Genomic DNA, 27,974 nt, shown 5'->3' on the forward strand with positions numbered 1-27,974 from the left:
GAACCCCGCCTTTCGCCCGTAGTCAGCTGGGATAGGATCCAGCTCGCCTGCGACCCTGTAGAACAGGATAAAGCGGCTACAGATAATGAGATGAGATGATATTATTAAAATGCAACTTTTTATCCATTCATAGTTACATTTCATGATAAAAAACAAGTTAGTTCATGCTCTCACTTTGGTTATAGCAGCTGTAAACAGTCGTTCCATCACCAACTTCTTCATTCTGTCGAAACATCGTAGCTTGTCATGTTACTGAGAAACCGCAAAGCAGCGTAAACTCCTCCTCCATCCTGAAGACGTCAGAAAGCTTAGTTACAGCTCCACCTCTCACACTGGAGACTCCTCCCATACATGTTCACACCTCCTTACGAAAACTTTGCCAGATTGGCGATTTTTGGCGTGAAGCGTCCGCTGTACACGTCCCTCTTGAACGAGCTGTTACCATAGAAACGCTAATATAATTAAAATAAACCTATGTCAGAAAATCAATCAATTAATCAACCCCTTCCGACCAATCAGAATCAAGAATTCAATATCGCCATGGCGTCACACTGTTTGAATAAATAAACAAACAAGACTCAGTGTAGCATAATGTTTTATTTATTATATTTCTGTTTTATTTTTGCATTTTTTGCTATTTCAACAACAATCATAATAAAACAAACAAACAAACAAAAATAAAACCTCACATCATACAAATCTTCATCTGGACTCCAAACGGAAAATACAAACACGTAACGAGTGACAGATGGCTTCAGATTAAGGAGACGTTGTCTCCGTACAGTCACAGGAAAACCTTTATTATTATTATCATCATCATTATTAGTTTATTTTCTTTAAATGTGTATATATTTATCTGGATTGATATAAAAGACACTGAACATGAAGCTGCCGGTTTGGTCAGCCAGGAAATAAACATGATTTTTATTTATTCATTTTCAGAAGTAAATATGAGTATGAAATTCCTGTTCAACCAAAATTCCCTATTTTTTTCCCCTCTCGTTAGTTTTTTTGTTTGTTTTAAAAATTTTGGGAGATTTTTCCAAAAAAACGCCAAATTACCAAATCAATCTTTTGTAAACAACTTGAATTTTTATTTTTTAAATTCAGTGCTAATCTACCTTTTATAATTATCTTCAGTACGAAGTAAGAGGTTTCTTTCTTTCTTTTAAGCTATTTAAAATAAAACCACATGTATATACAAGTGGACATTCATACATACGTACACACATATGCATTAAATTTTAAATAGATCTGACTATAAAAATAAAAAATAACTGTATAATAACATCGAATAAAGTAAAGTTTTAAGGCTGCTGTCCCGTCAGGGAGGAGGGAACCCCCACCATCCCGTCATACGGGTCGGATCAGAATGGATAAATGTTAATAAGTTTATCATGGCTACGGGTGAATGGAGATGGCCGTCGATGGGGGTCGAAACACACGTCCACGAGATCAGTGCTAAAAAAAGGGATAAATTAAACGATAAATCAGTCAGTCAGTCAGTAACCCTGCGTTCATACTAGCGAGCGACAAAGCGTTATTTTCATCGTACGCACTGCAATTTCAGCAACAAAGTGACATTTCGCTAAAGATTTTCTCACTTCTGCGCAACTTAGTTACGATGCTGTAAAGCGACAAACCCAAACAATTGCTCAAGCGGTTCCTCGGACGTTACGGAGACGTTTGGAAGGACGTAGCGGAGATCGTCGGTGTCTCTGCTGAGTGAACGAAGCTGCTACAGTTAGCTCGCTTTCCCAATCTAATCTGAGAACGACGCGAAGACAAAGACAAGCACGTAACACGTAAATCACATGACACACTTTTACACGGATTTTTATTTCATCTGAGTTTTCAGAGTTAGATTCGGAAGCTTTATGTCACATTCGACTTTCCTCGGAAGTTGGAAGGACGTTATTTTTGACCTTGGTGTACGTACGAACTGGGGAAGAAACACGGCTGTCTCTGTCAGAGCACGAAAGGGAAAAAAATGTCATCAAAGAAGACTTGAAGAAAAAGAAATGCTTGAAAGGTAATTTTATTGTCTTTTATGACTATACAGGTGCTAAAAATACAGGACAGGCCATGCCCATACCGTACACATCACCAGAAGCCGTCATGTGACGCGAGTGATTTGTTGTTCGATAGCGTGAACGTAGAGTCAGAAGGTCAGTCTGAGAAACAGGTCCTAATCACGACGATATTAAACGACCCCCAGCTTGGCGAGTTTGAACCGTTTCCATCAGACGCCGAGAGGAGAGAGGAGCCACGCCCACTTCAGTGTGTATTCGTTTTCACATGATTGATGTCAGATAAACAGAGAATAAAATAGCAGCTGCACAATACTCAGCCTCGACGAGGTCAGCACCATAAATATCAGCTGGAGCTCTCTGTCTGTCTGTCTCTCTCTGTCCATCTCCCTGCCCCCTTCTGTCTCTCTCTCTCTCCTCTTCCATCTCCTGTCTGTCTGTCTCTATCTGTCTGTCTCTCTCCCTCCCCTTTCCTCTGTCTCTCTCTCACTTGTTCTCTCTCTGTCTCCCCTTCCCCCCTCCCTGTCTCTCTCCCTGTCTCTCTCTCTCTCTCAGCAGTGTCCTCATATGGAAACAGCTCTCCATTCAGAGTTTTATCTCTCAGAGATTCGACACGCTCCGTGTCATCTTTCAGTGCCTTTCTTTATTTTGTTTAGATCACAGCTCTACTCGTTTTTACATTTTGTTCCGTTCGTGTGTTTTGCTGAACGTAGTAACAAATGTAAAATAAAAATCAACCACAGGATAAAATGTCCATAATGGAATAAATACAAGAGGACCAGCCTCTGGTAAAGAACATGGACGCACTCTGGTACACACACACACACACACACACACACACACACACACACACCAGATATGAAATCAACAAATCATGTAGTGATAGTCATGGGGCTCCAGTGAATGAGTGCATTTTGTGTGTGTGTGTGCGAGAGTGCGTGTGTGTGTGTGTGTGTGTGTTAGTTCAGCCAAGCTTGATGTGAGATAGTGCGTGAGAGTGTGTGTGTGTGTGTGTGTGTGTGTGTGTGTGTTAGTTCAGCCAAGCTTGATGTGAGAGTTCCTTTGTTCAAGCACTCGGAAAAGCAGCTAATTAATGAATTAAGTACAAATTCTGGCCACAATTAATTTTGATGGGTGTAGAGGTAGCTAGAGACACCACACACACACACACATACACACACACACACACACACAGACTGTAAACAAACAGTAACGTGTGTGTTAGCGGCGCAGCAAAGCTAGCCGGTGTGTTTTAAAACCATTATAAACCATTAAAAACTTCACCATCATGGTGTAAACATCGGTTTAAAAATTTCTGAAATATCAAGATAATTTTTTTTTATCAATGCAAACGAACTAGCATAGCCTGATTAGCTAGTTAGCATTTTCACATTACTAGCAAAACTAGCATTCATTTAATGAACAAGTGGTCTGAATTTCACAACATTTTGCATAGCTCTCTCCTGTTTCTCACACACACACACACACACACACACACACACACACACACACACAATGCTAATGCATGCTATGTATGTAAATAAAGAACCACAATAGATGAAATAAACATGATGTTAGGTGTGTGCAGGTGTGTGTGTATCGCGCAGACGGTTTGCATAACCGTAGCTTTTTGTCGTGCAGTTGAGCATGACCTTAGCTTTTCCAAACACATTTCTCAAAACTATGCTAACGCTGTGTGTCATGATTGGTCATGTGTGTATTGCTCTACTACACAAACCTCAAACAAACGAGTCTGATGAGTCCTCGTGCAATTGTTTGGCTGTCAGGTGGTGCGTTATTACCATAGCAGGGGAAGGGACATGTGAGGCCACACACACACACACACAGAGAGAACATGCTTAACATACACTTAACACATGAGATATATTTGATAAATTGTTGTACTGCATTCCTATCAGTGCGTTTTTGTTAATTCTCTTATATGCTGCACAGAATCCAGCTGTGCGCCACTTTATCCAAAAGGAACGAGGTGTTCTCCTATGCAGGCAGCTAGCATGCTAACTACCATGCTAGCTTACTCGTTCCTGTTGTAAACACGTAGACTCCTGTACAGACTCTCGCTGTCATGGAGTCTGTAGTCCGAAGGAAAAGACCCGGCACTTTTTTTTCTTCTGTAGAGGCTTTTCTGAAGATGGGCGTGGTCTGAAGAGTGGCTAAAAAAAAGGATGTTATTGAAATAACGATTTAAAAAAGACGGGGGAATAGTTTCTCAACTTCTTACGCCCTGTTGGTCGTACTGATATGAAATGAAATGAGATGTGGTGAAGGCTCAGGAACCAGTGAAGATTAGAATTAGCGATGAGTCCTGAAAAACGTTCCGGTTGTTCTGAGGAGGTCAGGAGAACTGACAGATCGCCCTGTCTTGACTCTGGCGAGGACGAGTCAGAGAGGACTAGGAGTGGCAGTGGGAGTGGGCGTGGTTAATAGTCGGTGATGGGAGCGAGGTTTTGACTCAGACTGACGGTGATGTTGGTGTAGAGAGTCCTCCGGGACACTAGGGGGGAGTAGTTCAGGTTGTTCAGACCGTCCAGTTTCTGTCTCTCCTTCGAGCGGCGAAGTAACTTGTACCTGAGGATATAAAACACAATCCGTTATGGTTTGAAATACAGGAAAGCACACAATGTAAAAACGTCCTCAGTTTGTCTTGAACTGATCAGAAATGAATTTTTATGTAAACTAGATGAAAACTTTTTGATGATAATCCTTTCATTAAATTAAACGATTCGACTCGTGCTTTAATCAGCTGGTTTATTCATTATGAGAGAAATTAAATGAACGAGTTATGCTGGACTCTCGACACTGCAGTTTTATTATTAATACTGATCAGGATTGAAAAAATGACATTCCTGTTATCTAAGGATCGAGGAAATGGAACTAAAACTCAACGATGGTTTAAAAAAAAAACATTTGGGGCGTGTCACTAGCCTAGTAAACTAGACCCACCCGCCTAGCGGCCAAAAATATTTTTGCCTAGCGAGTGGGTCTAGCCTCGCACCATATAAACAAAAACACCCCGGGCATCAAATCGTGCCCGCCAATCACAACGCAAGGTTTTTGTTTGGATTCTTTGGGCGGGCTTTTGCAGGAGTGACGACAAAGCTGTGTGACGCTGGAGAAAGCACAGCAGGAAAGATGGCTACGGCTAGTGAACAGCGCGCGTTTGACTCCGCTTTGGAATCAGTTTTAGAAGAATTAGACTTGGAGTTTTCGTTGAAACATGAGCAGGAAGAGGCTCTCCGCTCATTCCTTTTCAAGAAGGACGTTTTCGCTGTTTTGCCGACCGGCTATGGCAAAAGTCTGATCTACCAGCTGGCTCCGCTCGTAGCCAAAAGGATGGGGCTAGTTTGTGCAGTACGAAGAATTAATAAACAGCTTTGAAACATTACTTTTTGATTGTTTCTTATTTTCCCGTTATTTTAAATTTAAGGGAAATTATTTCACCAAACACCACTAAATAAAAACTCTCAAAAACAGTTTAAGCAAACCCTTGAAAAAAATAAGAGTGTATGTTAAGTATGTGGTACAGACTCCAGACTTGTGGTCATTATCTCCAAACTTCTTAATATCTAGAACCTGTTTATTAATTAATATGCATTTTGAAAAATTATTTATTTCAAGGCCTCCCCCACTGCTTTCTGTCGCTCTGACTACGTCACAGTCACTGTTGCGCTGATTGGTCAGAGCGTTGGCCTATACGCACAGAGACAGTTTGAAAGACAGCGGGTTGTTCCTCCTACACCCTTCAGAAATGTCTACGGATCGAGGCCAGACTAAATATTCACATTTAGTCTGCTTGCCAGGCTAGCGTGTCACTACAAAACGAGTCCAAAAAATGAAAAGTTGTGTTACTGTTTCATACTTGCCCGATTCATTCCGACAGGTGAATCCCGCCTACTGCTTTTAGTTCTAAAAAATACCACATTACGAAAATAATCAGTGAACGCTGTTGGATTCGCTCTTGTGATCTCGCTTCAGCTGTTTTCAGCACAAGTCTACAGCGTCAAACAGTCGTATGAAGTGAAGCTGAGAGCCAGTGGAACAGCACGGTGATGATAATGATCATGATCATGATGTTGAATCTAAATTGTATCGCTCTATCCTATCGCACTGTTCCACTGGTTCTCGTTATGGTTCTCGCCGATCAGTAACGAGCTCACACGTGTCAACAAATCACACCAGTATTTATGTGTAAAAACCAAACACACTCTGGTGATCACGAACAATGAAAACGCCAAAGGGAAAAAAAAAAGATTTGCTCTGACAAGAAGTTCAAGGTGACTTGGTGATTGGATTGTCCGGCATCAAAGCATGGCGGTGAGGGGAGAAGCAGCGTTTTGTGAAATACAGTACACTGGTCTGATTTCTCCATCAGAATGCAGGAGAATGCACCATTTTACACTTTTTTTTTCCCAAAGATTTCCAAGGAGCATGCCCCCTGACCTCTCTGGAATGGTGTGGCTGTATCACACAATCTGATCTACTGATTTTCATTCTCTGGGGGTTGGCAAGTACGTTGTTTTTTTGGATATTCTAAATCTACAGCTAATGATCTTTAAAATAAGGAGGGATTTGTGAAATTTGGTGATAACTGAGTGAAAATGTTAAAGGTATCATCATCATCATCATCATCAACGTCGTCAACTTTGGAGAAAATCAGCTGGAAACTTTGTGATGTTTAACCTGAAATCACTGCACAGAAACGTTTATTTGGCCGATAAAATCGCATTAATGTGGTGTTTTACAGTTTAATATTTTGCCGTCTGCTACGTTATCAATTAAAGCAGGAGTTTTCAAAGTGTGGGAGAGTCGGCCCCCCCTCGGAGAGCAAATAAACAACAGCGCCCCCCCTTACAAATTTTGTTGTTGCTATACTTAATGTTCCATTCGTATTTTTAAAAAATGGTTGTTGTACACATTTTAATTTTTTTCTTTTTCACATTTTAAACATCTGTGCTTTTTAAAAGATCTTGTTTTACACATTTTAAACATCTCATAGCATCGTTAGCTAGCACCTCTTGGCAGACAACACACTGTGGCAGTGGAGCATCTTCAGATCCAGTCCATGAAAATCCAAACTTTAAATAATCGTGGTCAGACTTCCTTCTTTTTTCAGTCCCCCCAGGATTCCGCGGGCCTTTTTTGTGATTGTTGCGGGCTGAAATGTCTGATGTTGCGGGGGGGGGGTTCCAAAAAATTGCGATGAAAGTTGCGGTGTTTTTTAGGTTTTTGTTGCGATTACATTGCGGGAGGAAGTGAAAGTTGCGAGAAATTGTTGTGATTTTCTCTTTTTGTGATTAAAATTGAGTGATATGTTAAATATTAAGTTATTACTGAAAAACTATTGATTAAAAAAACAAAGACACTGAGAAATGGTCCTATAAACAACTTTACCAATATAAACGATTACCAGGACTACAAAAATGCAGAAAAATAGGCTTTACTTATCCAAATGCACCTGTTGGTTCAAAAGTTAAAGTGCAGAGAACCTCACAGCACAACATGAAGTTACCTTAAAATATAATATAAATGCCTCAGCTTTCATGTAAGAAAAAAAACTATTAATACTAGTACTGTGTGCAGGCAGTCTCTCCTGAAGACTAAATTAAACAATAATTATAAACTAATAAAATAAATGGCTCAGGCTTCATAGAAGAAAAAAACAATTTGAACAGAATCTCACAGTATGATGCTGAAGCTGCCTAAACAATGGAAAATAAAATACCATTTTGGCAAAAATGTTGGCATCCATTAATTTATTGTATTAAGTAAAAAAAATAATGTAAAGTGCACACAGTCCTTCACTGTAAACATAACACACTTTCAGTAACAGAATTTAAGCCTATATAAACACTGACTCGCACATCATGCAATGTTGCCAGATACCGCTGACGTTTTCCAGTCCAAAATATGTTCAAAACCCGCCAAAATGAACTCAAAACCGCCCAATCTGGCAACACTGCGCGCATGCTGCTTCTCTTGAACATATACACGGAAGTAAGGCGGAAGGTAGTTTGTCGACGTCACCTCAAGACGACGCCAACGATTGGTCAAATTTGCGGGAACGTTGTGGTGATTGGATATAATTGCAACACCGCCCTGAATTCGCTGGGATTGGTTGAATTTGCGTTGAAGTTGCAAATCGCAACATCCTGGAGGCTTTGTTTTTTTGCTTGGCCCAGACTCTGTCTCCTCACTCACTGTAGCTTTAGGTACTAAAAATCGATCCATTTTGTCTCTGGTAAAGGCTAGCTGAAGTTCACTAAATGTCCGCAATAGTAACTTATTCTGGTTTATTTTTCCTCAAGTTGCGCCCCCCCTGAAGAACTCTGGCGCCCCCCAGGGGAAGCGCGCCCCACACTTTGAAAAGCCCTGGATTAAAGAATGGATTTGTTGTAAAATTAGAAAAACGATACGTGGGTAATTTTTGACGCGGTCTCATTTCAAATCTCACAGAGTGAACTTTTGCTGCTTTGGATTCGTTTTGTGGTGACGCGCTGTGGCGGTAGGGGCGTGGTCAAGGCCCGGTTTGTAAATGGAGAGCGAAGTCGTGAAGGTGAGTGGAAAGTGGAAGCGCTTGTTGTGCAGAGAGGAGCAGAAAGTCGTCGTCTTCCCTGGGCTGAAAACACGCCGGTGCGTTACTCCACACGAATTTATTTAACACAGCTAAAAAGCGTGATTTCTTTCGAGTTGTGGTTTTGAATAAAACTCAAAAAGTGAACCTGATCCCACCTGCCTGCTATTCAGCATCCACCCGAATCAGGGCAACAGCACACGCCCCATATTATTATTTAAAATAAATACATATTTCAAAAAATAAAATAAAATCATCAGTTCTTTATTATCTATACACATATATAAAATATAAATACAACATAAATTAACTAAAAACACTGGAAAAACGTTCTTTACTGCCGATAAAACACCCACTTAAAAATCATCTGTATTTTATTGATTATAAATCTGCATTAAAATAAAACAAAACCAGTCTAAATTTTTTTAAAAAAATCCACTCATTTACAGTTTGAAATGTTTTTAAAACGAAAAGTCTATAAAAAAAACAAACGAACAGAACTAAATAAATAAATGAGTAAAAAATAGATTATTTAATGAAGTAATTAGTTAATTTGATCAGATTGAGCTCGTTGTTGCTCATCCACACAGTCACACTGAAATAGTTTCCAGTTCCAGTTTGAAGGTTTCTGGTTTTACTGGATAAATTCTTCTCCATCAGCAGCTTTAAATGAAACAGTAAACAGCGGCTCCTCACTGAACTGATCCTCAATTAATTCCTTAACAACCTTCGTCATGTTTGATCTTTTTCAGGACCCTAAAGATCCGATTCGGCTGTTTAATTCTCCTTAATTTAAATAATTCATTAAGGATTCTTAACGAGGAAGGAAACGAACAAACGCACTACGTGCCGGAGTCCAGATGTTCATCTGCTGTATGCGAGTTCAGTCCTGTAAGGAACGTTTATCCGGTAAAAACAAACAATAAATCAGAATTAGGTTGATAAGTACTCAGTAGGCGGCACGGTGGTGTAGTGGTTAGCGCTGTCGCCTCACAGCAAGAAGGTCCGGGCTCGAGCCCCGTGGCTGGCGAGGGCCTTTCTGTGCGGAGTTTGCATGTTCTCCCCGTGTCCGCGTGGGTTTCCTCCGGGTGCTCCGGTTTCCCCCACAGTCCAAAGACATGCAGGTTAGGTTAACTGGTGACTCTAAATTGACCGTAGGTGCTTTCACCTGTAGTCAGCTGGGATAGGCTCCAGCTCGCCTGCGACCCTGTAGAACAGGATAAAGCGGCTACAGATAATGGATGGAACATGAATTCTGAGAAATATCTTGACATTAGAACCCAAAACATGAGAGAAGAAGAAGGACGTGTTTATGAGGACGAGTGTAAGAGCATGGAGGGGATACAGGTGTTTAACAAGCTACAGTTTATCACTTAGAAAAATGTTAAAACCTTTTAAAAGAATATTTATTTGACATGAAGAAAGATGTAATAAAATAAACTGATAGCATTGTTTGATCCGAGTGTAGGTACAGTCCCTTTAAGAACTACAAATCCCATCAACCAACTTCCGCGTTGACCTACGTCACGCCTGGGCGGGATTACCTACGTCACATCCTCCCTGAAGCCATAAGTTACCGAGTCAACTTCCGTTCTGTCTCTTTGGGGCTGGAACCACGCGGGAACAGACATAAAGAGGCACTCTCTCATCGGACCGTCTGAAATCACGACTTCTGCCTGGCAAGAAAGAAGATTTCGGCGCGCTTTTCGTTTACCACTGGCCACGGTAAAACTACCTAAGTGCGTTATTTTACTCAGATTGAGTTACAACCAGTTTTTATGTGTTCATTATAAGTAACGTTACGACTGCCGCCCAAAGCAGTTAATTAAAAGTTAGAAGCGACCGGATTCCTTCTGACTTAATCGCTGTGCACATTATTGAGCAGTACTCTTCTTCACGAACTACGAAGCGTCGGAGCAAGAATTCTCTGCGTCTTCACGGACGCGACTCACGTGCTCCTGTGAACTCCGAAAGTTTCGGAACATTTCTGCATTCCTACACAGGAGCAAAATACTGGAAAGTAAGACTGGCATTTTGGGCAAAACTAGTCTTAGGAATTAGCTTTATGAAGTAGTGTGAATTTAAACTCAGGAACGGTTTAATTGTTTACACTGTAGACACTCAGCGTGTTGAATTGATCATTGTTTTTGATCTCTCAATTTTTAATAGATAGGTTGTTGCATGCTCTATCCCTATTCCTTTCTAACACTTTTAATTTCATTATTACACATATTTTGACCTCATCAAGATTTCAGTGAATTTGGTAATGTTATAAGCTAGTGGGTTAGCTGCCACGGCTAATTTCTTTGTCTCAGAACACGAGGTGGGTTGTCACCCTCCCCCAACACACACACACACACACACACACACACACACACACACACATAGACACACCTTAGATAACATTCCAAGGCCTGATTTATTCCAAACTTTACGGTGCATTTTCCCGCGCCCACATTCAAACTCTCTTTTGTCTCCTCCTTCCCATACTGCGCAGTCGCGCATAGGACACACCCTAAGAGCTCAGTGGCTCACGTAGTGGTAATGAGAAAATCTCTGCCACACACCCCTTTCTCTCCCTCACACACACACACACACACACACACACGCTCATCAAGTATATGACCATATTGTATATAATGTATTAAACTGCTATTACTCATTTTTATCATTGTTATAATAAATTCAATTATTGTGAAACTGTGTGTTTATTTGTTGCTCCTATATACTTGAAGTCACCCAATCTCAAAGAATTCCAAATTGCCTTCAGTGTACCATTGGCTGTAGCTTTTATGTAGCTTGGTAAATGATACATTATTGCTGCATTGGTAGTGATCATAATAATTTGGAATATTCCATAATTTAGCTGTTTGGTAATTTATTATTAAGCACCAAAATTAATGGTATTACTAATGAGACAGCTTTAATGAGACTGATTTAATGATTTAATGAGATTGATCACTTAAGACCAATTGTCCCTACACGAGTGTTGTAGTTATTTCTAATCTTCAGGTTCGTAAACAGGTGTTTTGTTTTTTTCATTTCTCATGTTCAGATTTCGCTCTCTTTATCCTCAGAGTGTCAGATGAGATTTAAACAAAATAAAATTAAAATTTCTCTGAAGCGTTGATGGAATTCTCACTCACCTGCCCAGGAACTGCACTTCTCCCCTGTGGTGGTGGGGGATGGAACTGTAGCGCCCGATGTCACCTCGAGGTCGACTCACGGTGTAGCCTGCGTACTGAACCCTGTCACACACACACGGGAACATTTAAATACTGAACAGTTTTGCTTGGACTAAAATTACCCGGTGATATGGTAACACTAACAGGACAAAAAACAATCAGTAAGGAGTGAGGATCACTGAAGTACCGTATAGAGGAAGGATCTTCTGTATGTTATGTAAAAAAAGCACCAGGTTCATTAATGCAGCTTGTTCACTGTGTACGTTAATTAGAGCTGGATGATACTGCAAAAAATATATATAATATATATTTTTTTACTTTATGAACGATTTAATCAATTATGATTTAATTTTTTTTTTATCTGACATAATGCTATTGAAAAATTATGCAGTATATATTTAAGCTTTTTATTAATTAGAATGGACTTTGGAAAAGGCGGCACGGTGGTGTAGTGTTTAGCGCTGTCACCTCACAGCAAGAAGGTCCTGGGTTCGAGCCCCGTGGCCGGCGAGGGCCTTTCTGTGCGGAGTTTGCATGTTCTCCCCGTGTCCATGTGGGTTTCCTCCGGGTGCTCCGGTTTCCCCCACAGTCCAAAGACATGCAGGTTAGGTTAACTGGTGACTCTAAATTGAGCGTAGGTGTGAATGTGAGTGTGAATGGTTGTCTGTGTCTATGTGTCAGCCCTGTGATGACCTGGCGACTTGTCCAGGGTGAACCCCGCCTTTCACCCGTAGTCAGCTGGGATAGGATCCAGCTCGCCTGCGACCCTGTAGAACAGGATAAAGCGGCTACAGATAATGAGATGAGATGAGATAAAGTATTGCAAGGTAAGGTAAGGTGCACAGTCCTGAGCTGTATGTGTTGAGAAGCGCAGGCTTTAGGAAACGATTTGATTCGATTCATGATATTGGGTTCACAATTCGATCTTCCCCATGATATTCTAAAAAATATATTAAATGATTCAATTCACAATATTTTTAAAAAATATTAAATGAGGAAAATTTTATTACCAAAAAAGCAACATTTATTTTCCTACTCCTCATCAACTTAAATATTCCTTTTGTTAAATTAAAAAAAAAACACTTTTGTTTCATTTTCTTAATAACAAACAATTATTTACCCAAATTTGTAAAGCTTGGAGTAGACTATACTAGCTTATTAAAATATTCCTTTGATTAAAAATTAAAGTTAATAACAAATCGTCCTTTTCTTAATGAACTTTTATGAACAGTTGTACTTCCTCCATTTGCTTCACTTTTCTTTATCTTTCAGCAGCTCTTTCACATTTTGCATCTGTTTATTGTGTGTTTTTGCAGCATTAGAGCTGTGTCCCTTCCACCTACGGAGAAGTCACGTATTCCCGATTATTCTTGTACATTACTGCACCCTCTGCTGTCTAAACACCACAATTACAGCAAGGAAAATCTAAGATTACACAGCCTGATAATAATTTAATTTCACTGACTCGAATTGTCGTAAATTTGTATTGCGATTTATCATCACTGGATATATCGTTACACACCTACTCATCACAGTATCAATAAGAATCACAAATTGATTGACCTGAATTAATTGTGAAAATCATGGAGCACCAACTCTAATCTGTATGAAGGTATTTTCCAGGTTGACTTATTCTCCAGAAAACACGTTAATCTAACCAATGACTTATAGTCCAGAAAATACGGTAATCAGTATGCAGCTATTTTACAGAGTAGATTATTGTCCATAAATTACAGTAATCAGAAAATACGACTTATAGTCTAGACAGCAGTGTAATCAGAATACAGGTGTGTTTCAGGCTCATTTATAGTCCAGAAAATACGGTAATCAGAATCTGACATGCGGTAATCAGTGCAGAAAGTGTTTTACTTTCATGAAAATGCACAAGTCAGAAGTTTGGATTGTGGTTGTACCTGTTCCAGAGGTCGTCGTCCTCTCCTCCCCAGCCCCAGAATGCATTCGGAAAACCATTTATCTTCTGGAACTGCTCAGTAGTGAGACCGCTCACGCCTCCGAAAAACTCCTCATACGGCAGCCTGGGGAAGAGAAACGCCAAAGAAATGAACAGGAATAAAAACAGAAACAAGAAATAGGACTGATGACGGTCATGATAGACTCCTCTTCCAGCAAACACGAACACACACACACACACACACACACACACACACACACACACACACACACACACACACTTTCTCCATTGTGACTTCTTGAACTTTTGTTCAATACAGGAACGAATATAAATACAATATAAACACCCTGTGTGTGTGTGTGTGTGTGTGGTCTCAAAGAATAACAGCAAACACAAACCCACTCACATGTAGGAGTATTTGTTGAGTTTGACGGCGAAGTGGCGCGGCATTCTGCTGCATCCGTAGTAATTCCGGTCATTTTCCAGAATGTGATCGATGTCGTGGAAGATGATGCAGTCCCACAGCATGTCCTTCATCGCCTCCTTAAACCCCACGTTGAAGAGCATGGCACGGTTAAAGGGCTCGTTTCCCGCCTGACACACACACACAAACACACACAGTGTTAGAATTTATTCACACACTGACTTTCTTTCTTTGATTTTTTTTTCTGATTCTCTGTATTTCTTTCCTTACTGGTGGTGGGTTTTTTTTCTTTTTTAAGTGTTGTGCCTGATGGCAGGTCCAAGTTTCTAGGGAAGGATTACAGTAGTGGTTTTCTATTGCCTTCTACTGGATTATTTATCGAGGTTTTCTCCTCTCAACCATTCACACTCAGAGTCAACTTAGAGTCACCAGTTAACCTAACCTGCATGTCTTTGGACTGTGGGGGAAACCGGAGCATCCGGAGGAAACCCACGCGGACACGGGGTGCAAACTCCACACAGAAAGGCCCTTGTTGGCCGCTGGGCTTGAACCCAGAACCTTCTTGCTGTGAGGTGACAGTACTAACCACTACACCACCATGTCACCAGTTGTTCTTTACCTCTTGAGATGTTCTCAGGTGCACTCACAGCAGGAAGACTCCGGGCCAAGATCAGATCTGTGACAAGGTGCTTAAGACCTGTGCTGAGTAGCTTGGCCATATTTTCTATCGCATCTTTATGGAATGCCTGGGGGGGGATTAGATCATGGTCCAGTTGTGAATGATTTTGTAGCATGGTGCTAGGGGCCGTTCCTTGAATTGAAAGTCCCAAGCCGACAGTGAGAGGGAACTGAAGTGGAAAGTCAAAGTCCCTCTCACACCAGAGTCTGGTCTTCCCAGGCAGGCTCCTGTTCCAGTACTAACCAGCTCTCTGAGGTGTATAGGTGTGACGCCGATCTCCGTTTCGATAGCCCTCGGCCGCTCGCCTATACAGCTAGGGTTACAGTGGGGGGGGGGGGGGGGGGGGGGGGGGGCTTCTGGTAGCCGCGAGAGTTTGACTTCCCTACTCGCATCTGTATTGCAGCGTGCCTTGCCAGATGGTAGTAGGTACCATTTTTATGATGGTCTTTGGTATGACCCAACCGCAAGTAGAACTCGCGATCTCCCGATCGAGAGGCGGACACGTTAACCACGAGGCCAACTCACGGTAAGTGGAACTGGTGGTGAACTATAAATATCTGGGTACTGTGGGAGACAATCAGCCATGCTTCCAGGCAAATGCAGACGCTATCGACAAGAAGGTTCAACAACATCTTTATTTTCTGAGAAAAATGAACTAACGTGTGCACCAAAATGATGATTTTATTTTATAGAACTTTTATTACGTCAGTCCTGGCCTTCTCTATTGCTGTATGGTTTGGTAACCTTCATCTCGCAGACAGGAATAAGTTTGGTCAGCTTGTCAGAGTAGCCAGCAAGGTCACTGGGGTGAATCAAGCTCAGCTCTCTGACCTTTATGACCGTCATGTCCTCAGAAAGGCTCTGGCCATACTGGACTACACTGAACATCCCCTCTGTAGGGAGTTTGAGCTTCTACACATCGACCTTCAGGCAGGAGATATTGAGTTCACACCCACAGGACAAAAAGATTCAAACTTTCCTTTGTCTGCACTGCAATTAAGATGCTGAATTTGCACAAATGATGTCACTGTTGCACCTTAGTTTTGCCCACTGGACTTTTCGCTTATCCTGCCTGGCCTCTCCAGGTAGTGATCTTGCATTGTGCTGTACTGTGTCTTCGGTCCCTGTTACCTGGTTTGTATTTGTCTTCAGTGTTGTATTTATTCTGGTTTGTGTGTTTTTAAATGCTTGCCTGCAACCTAACCCTGGTGGGACAATAAATTTGACTTGACTTGACTTGACCTGACACACACACACACACACACACACACACACACACACACACACACACACTTTCTTGATTTAGTTTTTCTATTTCCCTTTGATTCTTTATTTCTTCTCCTTTTTTCATTCTTTCTTTCTATGATGTAATCAATCTATTGGAGTTTTGATAAAAACACAGCGAGAACACATTCTCGACCCATCAGGTTGCGAGGTCGGGGCAGCTGTAGAAGATGAATGTGGTCTTTATTCACCTGTTCGATGACGTAGAAGCCGAACTCGAGCCGTTGTCTCTGCAGTGCTGGGATGAGGTGATGCAGAAGAATGGGCAGGTGCTCGTGCCGGTGTCGGAAAGGCACCAAGATTGCCACCTGAGGGAAGAAAATATCAATTACAATTATTTTCCCAATGCAGACTTTCTAAATCCAGTTATTCCAAAACAATATCTTTTATTTTTACATGTTTTCCTTGTTCCCATGGTAACACTGGGAGATTAACAGAGGTTGGGCTATTACAGCCAGACATACAAATCTGTGTCTGGGAAACAGTCGTGTGTGTGTGTGTGTGTGTGTGTGTGTGTGTGTGTGTGTGTGTGTGTGTGTGTGTGTGTGTGTGTGAGAGTGTGTGTATGTGTGTGTGAGTGAGTGCAGGTGGAGCAAAAAATAAATCCATCATTTCTGTTTTGATGTTCCCGGTGAAACAGTTTGCATAATGCTGTCTGCTCGTGTTTTCACCTCAGCTTCTGTGCAGCGGTGTGAGAACACTTCAGAACCACATTAGATAATTTCCTCACAGCACTCCATCTGGACTTACTGAGAGAAACAGAACACTCCCTCTTCTTGAATGTGCCTTTGGGGAACCCATAAAAAGCCCTACAGCAGAGTTCCTTGATCAGAAAGGGGTCCAATTAGAACGTAGGAAGCTAAGAAGTGTATGTGTTTAACACTTGTGTGGCTGGATCGATGGAGGGAGGGGGGTAGGGATGTGATAAGAGAAAAAGAACATAAAGGTTGATGATGGAGAGAGGGATGAAGACAGATAGATGATTGGACAGATGAATGGATAAGATGATTCGAAGCAGTCAATTTAAGGACTACATGGAAGGGTGGATTGATGGAGGGATGGCTGGATGGATGAAGGTCTGGATAGACCGATTGATTGATGTGTGGGGGATGGATGGAATGATGGATGGGTGGATAGATAAATGAGATGTGTTCATAGGTTTGATGAGAATCAAAGATGTTATGCAGATGCATGGATGGATGGATGGATGGATGGATGAATGTCAACCTGTGTATTAGATCCCTTTCCTACACAACTCTTCAAACATACTAGTGCATCTCAAACAATTAGAATATCATGAAAAAGTTTTTTTTCATAATTTAATTCAAAAGGTAAACTTTCATATATTCTATATTCATTACATGTAAAGTGAAATATTTCATAACTCATGAAAATCCAGTCTCTCAGATTATTAGACTATTTCCTAAGATCAATCAAAAAAGGATTTTCAATATAGAAATGTCCAGCATCCGAAAAGTATGTTCATTTATACACTCAGTGTTTGGGGAAGCCATGACCTAATGGTTAGAGAAGCAGCTTTGGGCCCTAAAGGTTGCTAGTTTGATTCCCTGGACCAGCAGGACTGGCTGAGGTGCCCTTGAGCAAGGCACCTAACCCCCAACCAGGCTGGGTATGTTGTATGTCACTCTGGGTAACAGCATCTGTTAAATGCCTGTAATGTAAAGTTGGGGCTCCTTTACCACAAATTACTGCATCAGTGCGGTATGACATGGAGGTGATCAGCCTGTCACACTGCTGAGATGTTATTGAAGCCCAGGTTGCTTTGACAGCAGCCTTCAGCTTGTCTGTATTTTTGTTTCTCATCTTCCTCTTGACAGTAGTCCCTAGATTCTCTCTGGGGTTCAGGTCAGGTGAGTTGGCTGGCTAATCAAGCACAGTAATATCATGGTCAGCAAACCATTTGGTAGTAGTTTTGGCACTGTGGACAGGTGCTAAGTCCTGCTGGAAAAGGAAATCGGCATCTCCATAAAGCTTGCCAGCAGATGGAAGCATGATGTGCTCTAAAATCTCCTAGTAGATTCTGCATTGACTTTGGACTTGATAAAACACAGTGGGCCAACACCAGCAGATGACATGGCACCCCAAATCATCACAGACTGTGGAAACTTCACACTGGACTTCAAACCCCTTGGATTCTGTGCCTCTCCACTCTTCCTCCAGACTCTAGGACCTTGATTTCCAAATGAAATGCAAATTTTACTTTCATCTGAAAAGAGGACTTTGGACCACTGAGCAACAGTCCAGTTCTTTCTCTGCTTAGCTCAGGTAAGACACTTCTGACATTGTCTCTGGTTCAGGAGTGGCTTGATATTAGGAATGTGACAGTTGTAGCCCCTTTCCTGAAGATGTCTGTGTGTGGTGGCTCTTGATGCACCGACACCAGCCTCAGTCCACTCCTTGTGAAGCTCTCCCAAGTTCTTGAATCGACTTTTCTTGACAATCCTTTCAAGGCTGCAGTCATCCCTGTTATTTGTGCATCTTTTCCAGCCAGCCTTTTCAGAAATTACCTTCTGTGGTTTATCCTCCTTGTGGAGGGTGTCGATGATCGTCTTCTGGACAACTGTTAAGTCAGCAGTCTTCCCCGTGATTGTGATTGCGTGTACTGAACTAGACCAAGAGATACACAGGATTTATACTGTTTACTCAAACTTGAAATTAAATACTCTAATATTTTGCAATATGTTTTTTTTTTTTATTTAAAGGCGGCACGGTGGTGTAGTGGTTAGTGCTGTCGCCTCACAGCAAGAAGGTCCGGGTTCGAGCCCCGTGGCCGGCGAGGGCCTTTCTGTGTGGAGTTTGCATGTTCTCCCCGTGTCCGCGTGGGTTTCCTCCGGGTGCTCCGGTTTCCCCCACAGTCCAAAGACATGCAGGTTAGGTTAACTGGTGACTCTAAATTGACCGTAGGTGTGAATGTGAGTGTGAATGGTTGTCTGTGTCTATGTGTCAGCCCTGTGATGACCTGGCGACTTGTCCAGGGTGTACCCCATGTTTCGCCCGTAGTCAGCTGGGATAGGCTCCAGCTTGCCTGCTACCCTGTAGGACAGGATAAGCGGCTACAGATAATGGATGGATGGAATTTTTTATTTGCACTGTAGGCCATAATTATCAAAATTAAAATAAAAAATGCTTGAAACGTTTTAGTTTACGTGTAATGTGTCTAGAATATATTAAATTTTCACTTTCTTAAATAACTGATGGATAATATTGAACTTCTTCATGACATTCTAATTGTTTGAGATGCACTAGGATAACACCACAAGCAATCAAACCTTTTCTAAAAATAATCAATTCTTCCCTTAGCACTGGCTATGTACCTAAATCCTTTAAACTACCAGTTATCAAAGCTCTGATCAAAAAACCTGACCTCACCCTCTGTCAGCTGTCCAACTATAGGCCAATATCAAACTTCCCCTTTATCTCCAAGATCCTAGAAAAAGCTGTGACACAGCAGTTATGCTCATATCAACATTGGGATAACATCCATGAAGATAAGATATTCCTTTATTAATCCCCATGAGGGGAAATCAGGAAATGTATCAGTCGGGATTTAGACCTCATCAGAGCACAGAGACAGCACTGGTTAAAGTAGTAAATGACTGACTATTGGCCTCTGATCAGGTTTGTGTCTCCCTGCTTGTACTGCTTGACTTTAGTGCAGCTTTTGACATCACTGATCATACCATTCTCCTTGACAGACTAGAAAATGTAATGGCTCATGTCTTATTTAATTGATCCTTGTCAATATCATGATGTATATGGTAACTTCTCAATGCATATGAAGGTAAAGTTTGGTGTTCCACAAGGTTCTGTCTTAGGCCCGCTGCTTTTTTTTTATTTATACATGTTACCTCTAGGTGATATTATTCCTAAGCATGGTATTAGCTTTCACTGTTATGCTGATGACACACAGTTGTATGTTTCTGCAAAACCTGATGAGAGACACCAGCTTAATAGAATTGAGGAATGTGTGAAGGACATTAGACACTGGATGCTTATTAACTTCCTTCTGCTTAACTCTGACAAGACTGAAGTACTTGTACTAGAACCAAATGCAGCTAGAAGTAGGTTTTCTGATTCCACAGTAACTCTGGATGGCCTTTCTGTTTCTTCATGTGCAGCAGTAAAAGACCTCGGAGTGATTATTGACCCCAGTCTTTCATTCGAAACTCATGTTGATTAATATTACAAGGATAGCCTTGTTTCATCTCAGAAATGTTGCCAAGATAAAAAAAAAATTAAAAGTCACTCCACAATGCAGAAAAACTAGTTCATGCCTTTGTTATCTCTAGGATGGATTATTGTAATGCCTTACTGCCTGGATGTTCCAGTAGCAGCATAAACAAGCTCCAGTTAGTCGAAAATGCAGCAGCAAGAGTCCTTACTAGAACTAGAAAATATGACCCCATCACCCCTGTCTTATCCACACTGCATTGGCTCCCAATCACATTTCCCACTGATTATAAAATACTATTATTGACCTTTAAAGCACTGAATGATCTCACACCACAGTACCTGAGAGAATTTCTGGTCCTCTATGACCCGCCACACCTATTAGATCAAAAGGTACAGGCTATTTTTTGGTACCTCATACAGTGAAGGCTACATCAGGGGTAGAGCCTTTTCTTACAGTTATGGAACAGCCTTCCAAGTAGTGTTCGGGAATCAGACACAGTCTCAGTGTTTAAGTCTCGGCTGAAAACAGATCTGTTTAGTCAAGCCTTGTGTTAATAGTTTTTTTTTCACTTTAGTTTTTATTCAATTTTAACATTTACAACAGACCAATAAGGAGCATCAACAACAAAAGGATATAATAATAATAAAATACAATAGTAATACTAATTGCCCTGTTGGGAGCTACATTCTTCTTTATCCATCAATTCTCGCAGTTTCGTCCTCTATATCCATTGTCTTTTCATTTATCTGTCGTTATCCAAGGTCCTCCAATTAGTCCACTTCAGCCACTTGTCTTCTAGCTGTGTTTCTTGCAATCTCAGATGGTGTGTCAGTGTTTCCATTGTATAGATTTCCTCTATTATTTCTATCCATTGTTCCCTGGTCGGAAGATCTACTTTGCCCCATTTCCTTGTTATCACCTTTTTACTAGCTATTAACAGTATTTTTGTAAGGTACTTATCTCCTGCGTGTACATTGCCCTCTGTGAAATTACACAGATAGAGTACCGTGCAGCTCATGGGAATGCCATACCCCAGTATCTCTTGCAGAGTTACATGTATGGTTCTCCAAAACATCTGTATCTCATGGCATTTCCAAAATACATGTGCATGGTCTGCATTTAATATTCCACATTCTCTCCAACATGGTAAGTTTACATTCAGATGTTTACTCTTGACCTTGGGTCAAGGAAGGGCCCTGGCAAGGAAAGCCCAGGAATATGATTGGCACCTCCTTCATAACACCACAACCATGGCAACACCTCCAAGCAGACTCAAGTCCCACCACCCATACAACTTGGCGGCCCAAGAGATGCTCACTTCTATCCCGGAGGACCTGTCAACTAAAGCCTGGCTGGCGGCAGCATGGAAGCAGGAACGGGAGTCGGCAGGTCAGACATGTATACACCACTACATCCAGGATCCTGGAGATGGCGCTGAAGGAGAAGACCTACCTCGCCGGCAATGGACTCTCCTGAATCGCCTACGCACCGGGGTTGGCTGCTTCAAAGCCTCTATGAAGAAGTGGGGCCTAACAGACAGTGCAGCATGTGAGTGCAGGGAGCCTGAGCAGACTGCCAACCACATCATCACCGCTTGTCCCCTGTATAGACCACCTTCAGAGGAGGGCCTCTTCCGAGTGGGACCTGAGACGAGGGCATGGTAGCTGGAGAGTCCCATACTTAATTCTGGGTTTCTTGCCTGCCCATACAGTATAAACCTCGATATCATCCTGTCCCAGGTCTCAAATTGGGTTTGCAGGATCTCTATAGGTAAAGAATGAAACAGATAAAGAAGCTTGGGTAGTACATTAATTTTAATTATTTCAATCCTCGAACTGAGATCTAGTGTCAGAGTGGACCATTTTTGAATATCTTTTTGTATCTCTTGTGTTATTTTGTCGTAGTTTTCTTTATATAGTTTTGATAATCCTTTAGTAATGGAGACCCCCAGATATTTAATTTTCTTTAAACTCTAGTTAAGATCAAAAGATTCCTGGATCTCTCTCGGTGGCGTGTAGTTAAGCGTTTTTCTCATCTCATCTCATTATCTCTAGCCGCTTTATCCTTCTACAGGGTCGCAGGCAAGCTGGAGCCTATCCCAGCTGACTACGGGCGAAAGGCGGGGTACACCCTGGACAAGTCGCCAGGTCATCACAGGGCTGACACATAGACACAGACAACCATTCACACTCACATTCACACCTACGCTCAATTTAGAGTCACCAGTTAACCTAACCTGCATGTCTTTGGACTGTGGGGGAAACCGGAGCACCCGGAGGAAACCCACGCGGACACGGGGAGAACATGCAAACTCCACACAGAAAGGCCCTCGCCGGCCCCGGGGCTCGAACCCAGGACCTTCTTGCTGTGAGGCGACAGCGCTAACCACTACACCACCGTGCCGCCCAGTTAAGCGTTTTTGAGATATTAATTTTATATCCCGAGAGGCGTCTATAGGTTTCTAAAAGTTTCATCAGTACTGGGAGTGATTTAGTTGGTTGCTCTAAGAAGGTGATGACGTCGTCAGCAAAAAGTCCTATTTTATGTTCTGTTCCATTTACCATAACTCCCACTAGTTCTGTGTTCTGGCGGACTGCCTGTGCCAGCGGTTCCACGAAAAGGGCGAATAAAGTGGGTGACAGGCAACATCCCTGTCTGGTTGACCTCTGTAAATTAATTTGGTTAGTCAGATTTCCATTTATCTTGATTCTAGCGGTGGGCAGTTGGTATAGAGTCGTTATACATTGTACTGATTTACTATTAAATCCCAATCGTTCTAACACTTGATACAAGTCTCTCCAATTTACACAGTCGAATGCTTTCTCAGCGTCTATGCTTACTAATATAGTGCTTTGTTTTTTATGTTGAGCTTGAGCTATAACATGCAAGGTTCTTCTGACGTTATCCTGCGTTTGTCGCCCTTTTATAAACCCTGTTTGGTCTTCCTCTATAATTTCTGTTATGAATGAGTTCAATCGTTTTGAGATGATTGTTGTATGTATTTTATAATCTGCGTTTAGTAATGAGAGAGCTCTATAATTCTCACAGTTCTCTTTATCTTTCCCTTGTTTGTGAATGACTGTAATTATTGCCTCGGTCCACGATGGTGGCATTTTATTATTTTTTAAGTGTCCAATTAAAAGTGGCCAGGAGTAATGGTGCTAACTCTTCTTTAAATATTTTGTACCACTCTGCTGGGTATCCATCGCTACCTGGAGATTTATTGTTTTTTAACGTACTTATTGCGTCACTCACCTCTTCTATTGTAATATCGGCCGTTAACGTCATTTTGTATATTACCGATTGATGGAAGGTCCAGTGAATTTAGAAATACTCTCATTTCTTCTTCATCTGCAGATTCAGGCTGTGTGTACGGTATAATTCCTTATAATATCGTTGAAATATGTTCTCTATATCTTCTGGGTTGTGGGTTAAGTCCCCTGTACGGTATGGGGGTCTCTGATTTTACATATATTATTTATTACTTGTTGTTTTCGTATTCGTTTCGCTAACAGTTTAGTGGCCGTCGGGCCTGTTTCATAATAGTTCTGTTTCAAGAACTTGCTCTTTTTTTCAACTTCATCTGATAATAAGTCATTTATCTTCGTTTTCATTGTCCTAATTTGTTGATAAACCTTTGAATCCTTTGTGTTCTGACGTTTCTGTTCCAATTCCCTTAACTTTTCTATATATTTTTTATATGACTCCAATTTAACTCTTTTTACATAGGCAGTTTCAGCTATCAATTTTCCCGTAATAACAGCCTTCATGGCATCCCAGATTATTGTCGGGTCCACCTCTCCATTATCGTTTTCCTCTATGTATCTTTTTATTTCTGTTCTTATCTTTTCTTTTCTTTGTTCATTATTTAATATTCCTACATTGAGTCTCCACACTGTGCGTCTTTCTCTGTTATTTATATTAATTTGTAAGTCGAGGGGATTATGGTCGGACACATCTGCCCCACCGATCTCACATTCTTTCACTCTGAAGCTATCGCTCTGGTTCACAGAGAAATAATCAATCCTTGAATGAGTTTTATGAGCAGCTGAGTAATGTGTATAATCCTTATCCAAAGGGTGTAGGTTTCTCCATATATCCACCATCCCCATCTCTTCCAGTGATACGTTTATGAATCTCGATAACTGCATTTTAGTTCTTTTAAGACTCGTTGTGTCCATATTATGTTTCATCACAACATTCATGTCTCCCCCACATATTAAGATTCCCTCCGTTTCTACAGCTATGACATCGAACAGGGATTTGAAGAAATTTTTATCACTCTCTGGGGGTGCATATATATTTATCAATGTCACTGGTTGGTTTTCTATCCTCCCCTTTACTGTGCTGTATCTTCCTTCTCTATCTTTGAGTTCCTTTTCACAGTCAAATTGAATTGTGTTTGATATTAATGTTACAACTCTCCTTCTGTGTCCCTCTTTATACCGTATGCACTGTAATATAAGTTCCTATAGCCGTATCTTTTTAACCCTTTGATGCAAAACATGGGTCAAAAGTGACCCGGCTGAGTTTTTATCTTCTATATCTTTGCAATAAATTAATTCCATCATTCAGTATTCAAGGTATTCCTCAATTAACTTGTTTTTGATCGTCATACATCCTTATTTTATTTTTTCCTTTCTTACTTTTTGAATAAAAACCCTTTTTGTATCACTACCCTTCTAATGCACAACATGGGTCAAAAACGACCTGCATTCATTTTCCAGGTTATTTCATGTATGGCTGAGTGTTTCTATGATCTACTTTTGAAATAAATTCATTTTGTCATTTACTTTTCCAAATATGCAGTAAATATCTTGTTTTTGTTTAGCACAAATCATCGTTTTTATTTTTCCTTTCTTAAGTTATGAACAAGCACAGCTTTTGTAATTCTACATCAAGTTTACACACATGGGTCAGAACCGACCTGCATGCATTTACTCCAGCGTTTGGTGGGAACTGTGAATTGTGCTTGTGTCGGACATTTCACAGCTCAGCACGGCGCCCTTTGCCCATCTCATACATGCAAGTAATGTTTTTCAATTGTTCTAACATTACCTTAGAAAAAAACTGATGATGTTTAGGTTCCCTTGAGAGTGAGTAGATTACTTGTCAGAAAGTTACTATTAGCTACCGAGCTGTCGACATATTCTACTTTAGTTAGCTAATTTTATTGTAGTTGGCTTAGCTAACGACATAGTTAATAAATAAATAACTGGCCCCATTCAGTGCTAAAGTAATTACTTGAAACAAATTATTATTATAGTATTAAGACATTTAATTTTAAATCACACTTGGATGACCCATGTGTAGTAATATAAAAAGTATTTTTGTTCATAAAGTAGGAAAGAAAAAATTAAATTAATGATTTGTGGTAATTAAAAACAAGATATTTAAAGAATACTTGGAATATTCAATCATAAAATAAATTGATTTCAAAAGATAGAGCAAAGAAAAACTCAGTCAGCATGAAATAACCTGGAAAATGAACGCAGGTCATTTCTGACCCATGTTGTGCATTAGAAGGGGTGGGCATATGTTTTCCATCAAAGGGTTAATTTATCATGCTCTGCCTGGGATAAATGGGTCTCTTGCAGGAATATGATCTGTGCTTTTTCTTTCTTCAGTTTCGTCATAACCCTTTCTCTTTTCATTGGCGTATTTAGACCATTAACGTTCAGCGACATGAATTTGACAATATTAGCCATCATTCTGTTTTGTCATTCTCAGAAAATGTGCTCCCAGACAACTCTGAACTAAATTCTCTGAACATTTAACATAACATGAAACAAAAAACAAGAAACAAGAGAACTTCCAGAGGTGGGGGGGATATTCCTCCCTCCCCAAGTCCCCGCTGGTGGGTGAAGAGGAAATCCCCATCTCTAGGAGAGGGCCCCTTCCTAGGCCCAGAGCTAACCCAACTTGTGGTGTCCCTAGTGTCTAGACAAGTCCAACTTAAAATGACCTGATCTCTCCCAGTCGGTTCTTAACTCAGATTAAATAAATCTTTGAATCAGTCATTTCAGCCCACACTGTGGACAAAGTCCCATTCAATGTGCAGAGATATATTCAAATAATGTTTGCTGTGATTAAGGGTTTTCCTCATGTCTTTTCCTCTGTCCTATCTTAGTACTTGTCTTTGTCCATACCTGTATTCTCTCTGACCCTCGGTGTTACCTCTTTTCTTAAGCAAAACATTCGTTACGGTTTCCACTGATAGTTTTGTAGTTTTCCTCTCGCTCGGTTCGCTGTATCTCGGTTCCGTTCTTTCCCTGTCACTCGCTGCCATCCCGCGGCTCCTCGCATCACAGCTCCGGTGTCCTCCGCTGGCATGTCCACGGTGTAGCCCCTTTCCTCCATGTCGCGTGCAGCTTCTCTGGCGCTCCCGTACACCTTCGCACCGTCATTCCAGTGAATTCGTATTTTTGTGAGCGGCGTCTGGAAACAAATTCCCTTTTCTTTTAACACTTTTTTGATGCCCACATATGTCTTCCGTTTCTGGACGATTTCAGTAGGGTAGTCATGGTCAAAGAAAACTTGTTTACCGCCCACCTGTATTTTCTTCTGCCACGCTTTCTTTAAAATCATTTCCTTCATCTCAAACTGTAGAAAGTTGACTATAATTGACCTGGGAACAGCTCCCTGTCCCGGTTTTTGGGCGAGGGCTCTGTGTGCTCTTTGGATCTGGAGATTAGTTCCTTCTGGCAGCTGGAGTTCGGTGCCTAGTAGTTGTTCCAAGTATTTGGCAGCGGAGCTCCCTTCCGTCCCCTCCGGGATGCCGAAGACATGAATATTGTTTCTCCTTGATCTGCTTTCGAGGTCCGTTATCTTTTCTTGCATCCGACCTGCCTGCTCCCGCATCTGCGTCAGTGTGTCGTTCGCGTCCGCCTGCCACTCTTCCAGCTCCGCTATGCGCGTCTGGGCTTCTGTGATGTTCATCTTTTGTGTCTGCAGTTCGCTGTTGTTCTCAGTGAGCTTACGTTCAATTTCTTGTCGGAAGTTGCTGATTTCTTCCTTCACTTCTTCTCTTTTCAGTTCGTCTTTGAGTGTGCTAAACTCGTGTCGTAGCTCTTGTTTAAGCTCTCTTATGTCACTTCTGATTATGGCGAGCCCGGCCCGGCCTGCGTCTTCCATCCCGTGTTCGCTAGCGCTAGCTTCGTGTTCGGAGAGTTCTTCCATTTCGGGTTGTTCAGAACGATTGCTTAATTTCTTGTTGATTCTCTGGCTTCTTCTCTTTTCTCTTCCTCTCATACCTTGTTTTCATCTGTCGAGTTACGTTTATTTGTGGGTTTATTTTAACCGACTTGGGAGATCTGGGCAAATTGCTGCTACTCACTCCGCCATGTTCCCGGAAGTCCTTGTGTTAATAGTTTTTATGAGGTAAAGGAGTAGATCTGGAGGGTCCTCAGGCAGAGTGTTTGGTAAACTGGGATGTTTGGATGCTGTTGTCCCCCATTCTCACATGTTCACTCAGGTTTGTTGACTCCTGAGATAACAGTGACCCCTTCTGCTCTCCGGACCTGCCTGATGCATCTTGATGCCCTACTTCCTTAAGTCTCCATCAGTGAACAGATGATAACTTCAGCTTAGACATCATGTTAAAAATGTCCTGGGTACAAGACTACACTTTTTGACCAGATAGCACACAGTTATAGAAGTGAGTTATTTACAAT

The 27,974-nt window shown here is 41.3% G+C and overlaps 1 protein-coding gene across 1 annotated transcript in view; it reads right to left on the bottom strand.

Annotated features, from left to right (window-relative positions):
- Positions 1-584: 584 nt before the first annotated feature.
- Positions 585-27,974, bottom strand: part of b4galt5 (UDP-Gal:betaGlcNAc beta 1,4- galactosyltransferase, polypeptide 5) — an 89,092-nt gene continuing 61,702 nt past the window's right edge. The window contains exons 5-9 of the mRNA XM_060937146.1: positions 16,298-16,414; positions 14,126-14,313; positions 13,721-13,843; positions 11,769-11,870; positions 585-4,619 (exon numbers count right to left, since the gene is read on the bottom strand). Of these exons, the coding sequence (XP_060793129.1) occupies positions 4,472-4,619; positions 11,769-11,870; positions 13,721-13,843; positions 14,126-14,313; positions 16,298-16,414 (678 nt within the window). The 3' untranslated portion in view covers positions 585-4,471. The remainder of the gene's footprint in view (positions 4,620-11,768; positions 11,871-13,720; positions 13,844-14,125; positions 14,314-16,297; positions 16,415-27,974) is intronic.

The sequence above is a fragment of the Neoarius graeffei genome, chromosome 13, assembly GCF_027579695.1.
Source record: "Neoarius graeffei isolate fNeoGra1 chromosome 13, fNeoGra1.pri, whole genome shotgun sequence".
Taxonomy (NCBI): domain Eukaryota; kingdom Metazoa; phylum Chordata; class Actinopteri; order Siluriformes; family Ariidae; genus Neoarius; species Neoarius graeffei.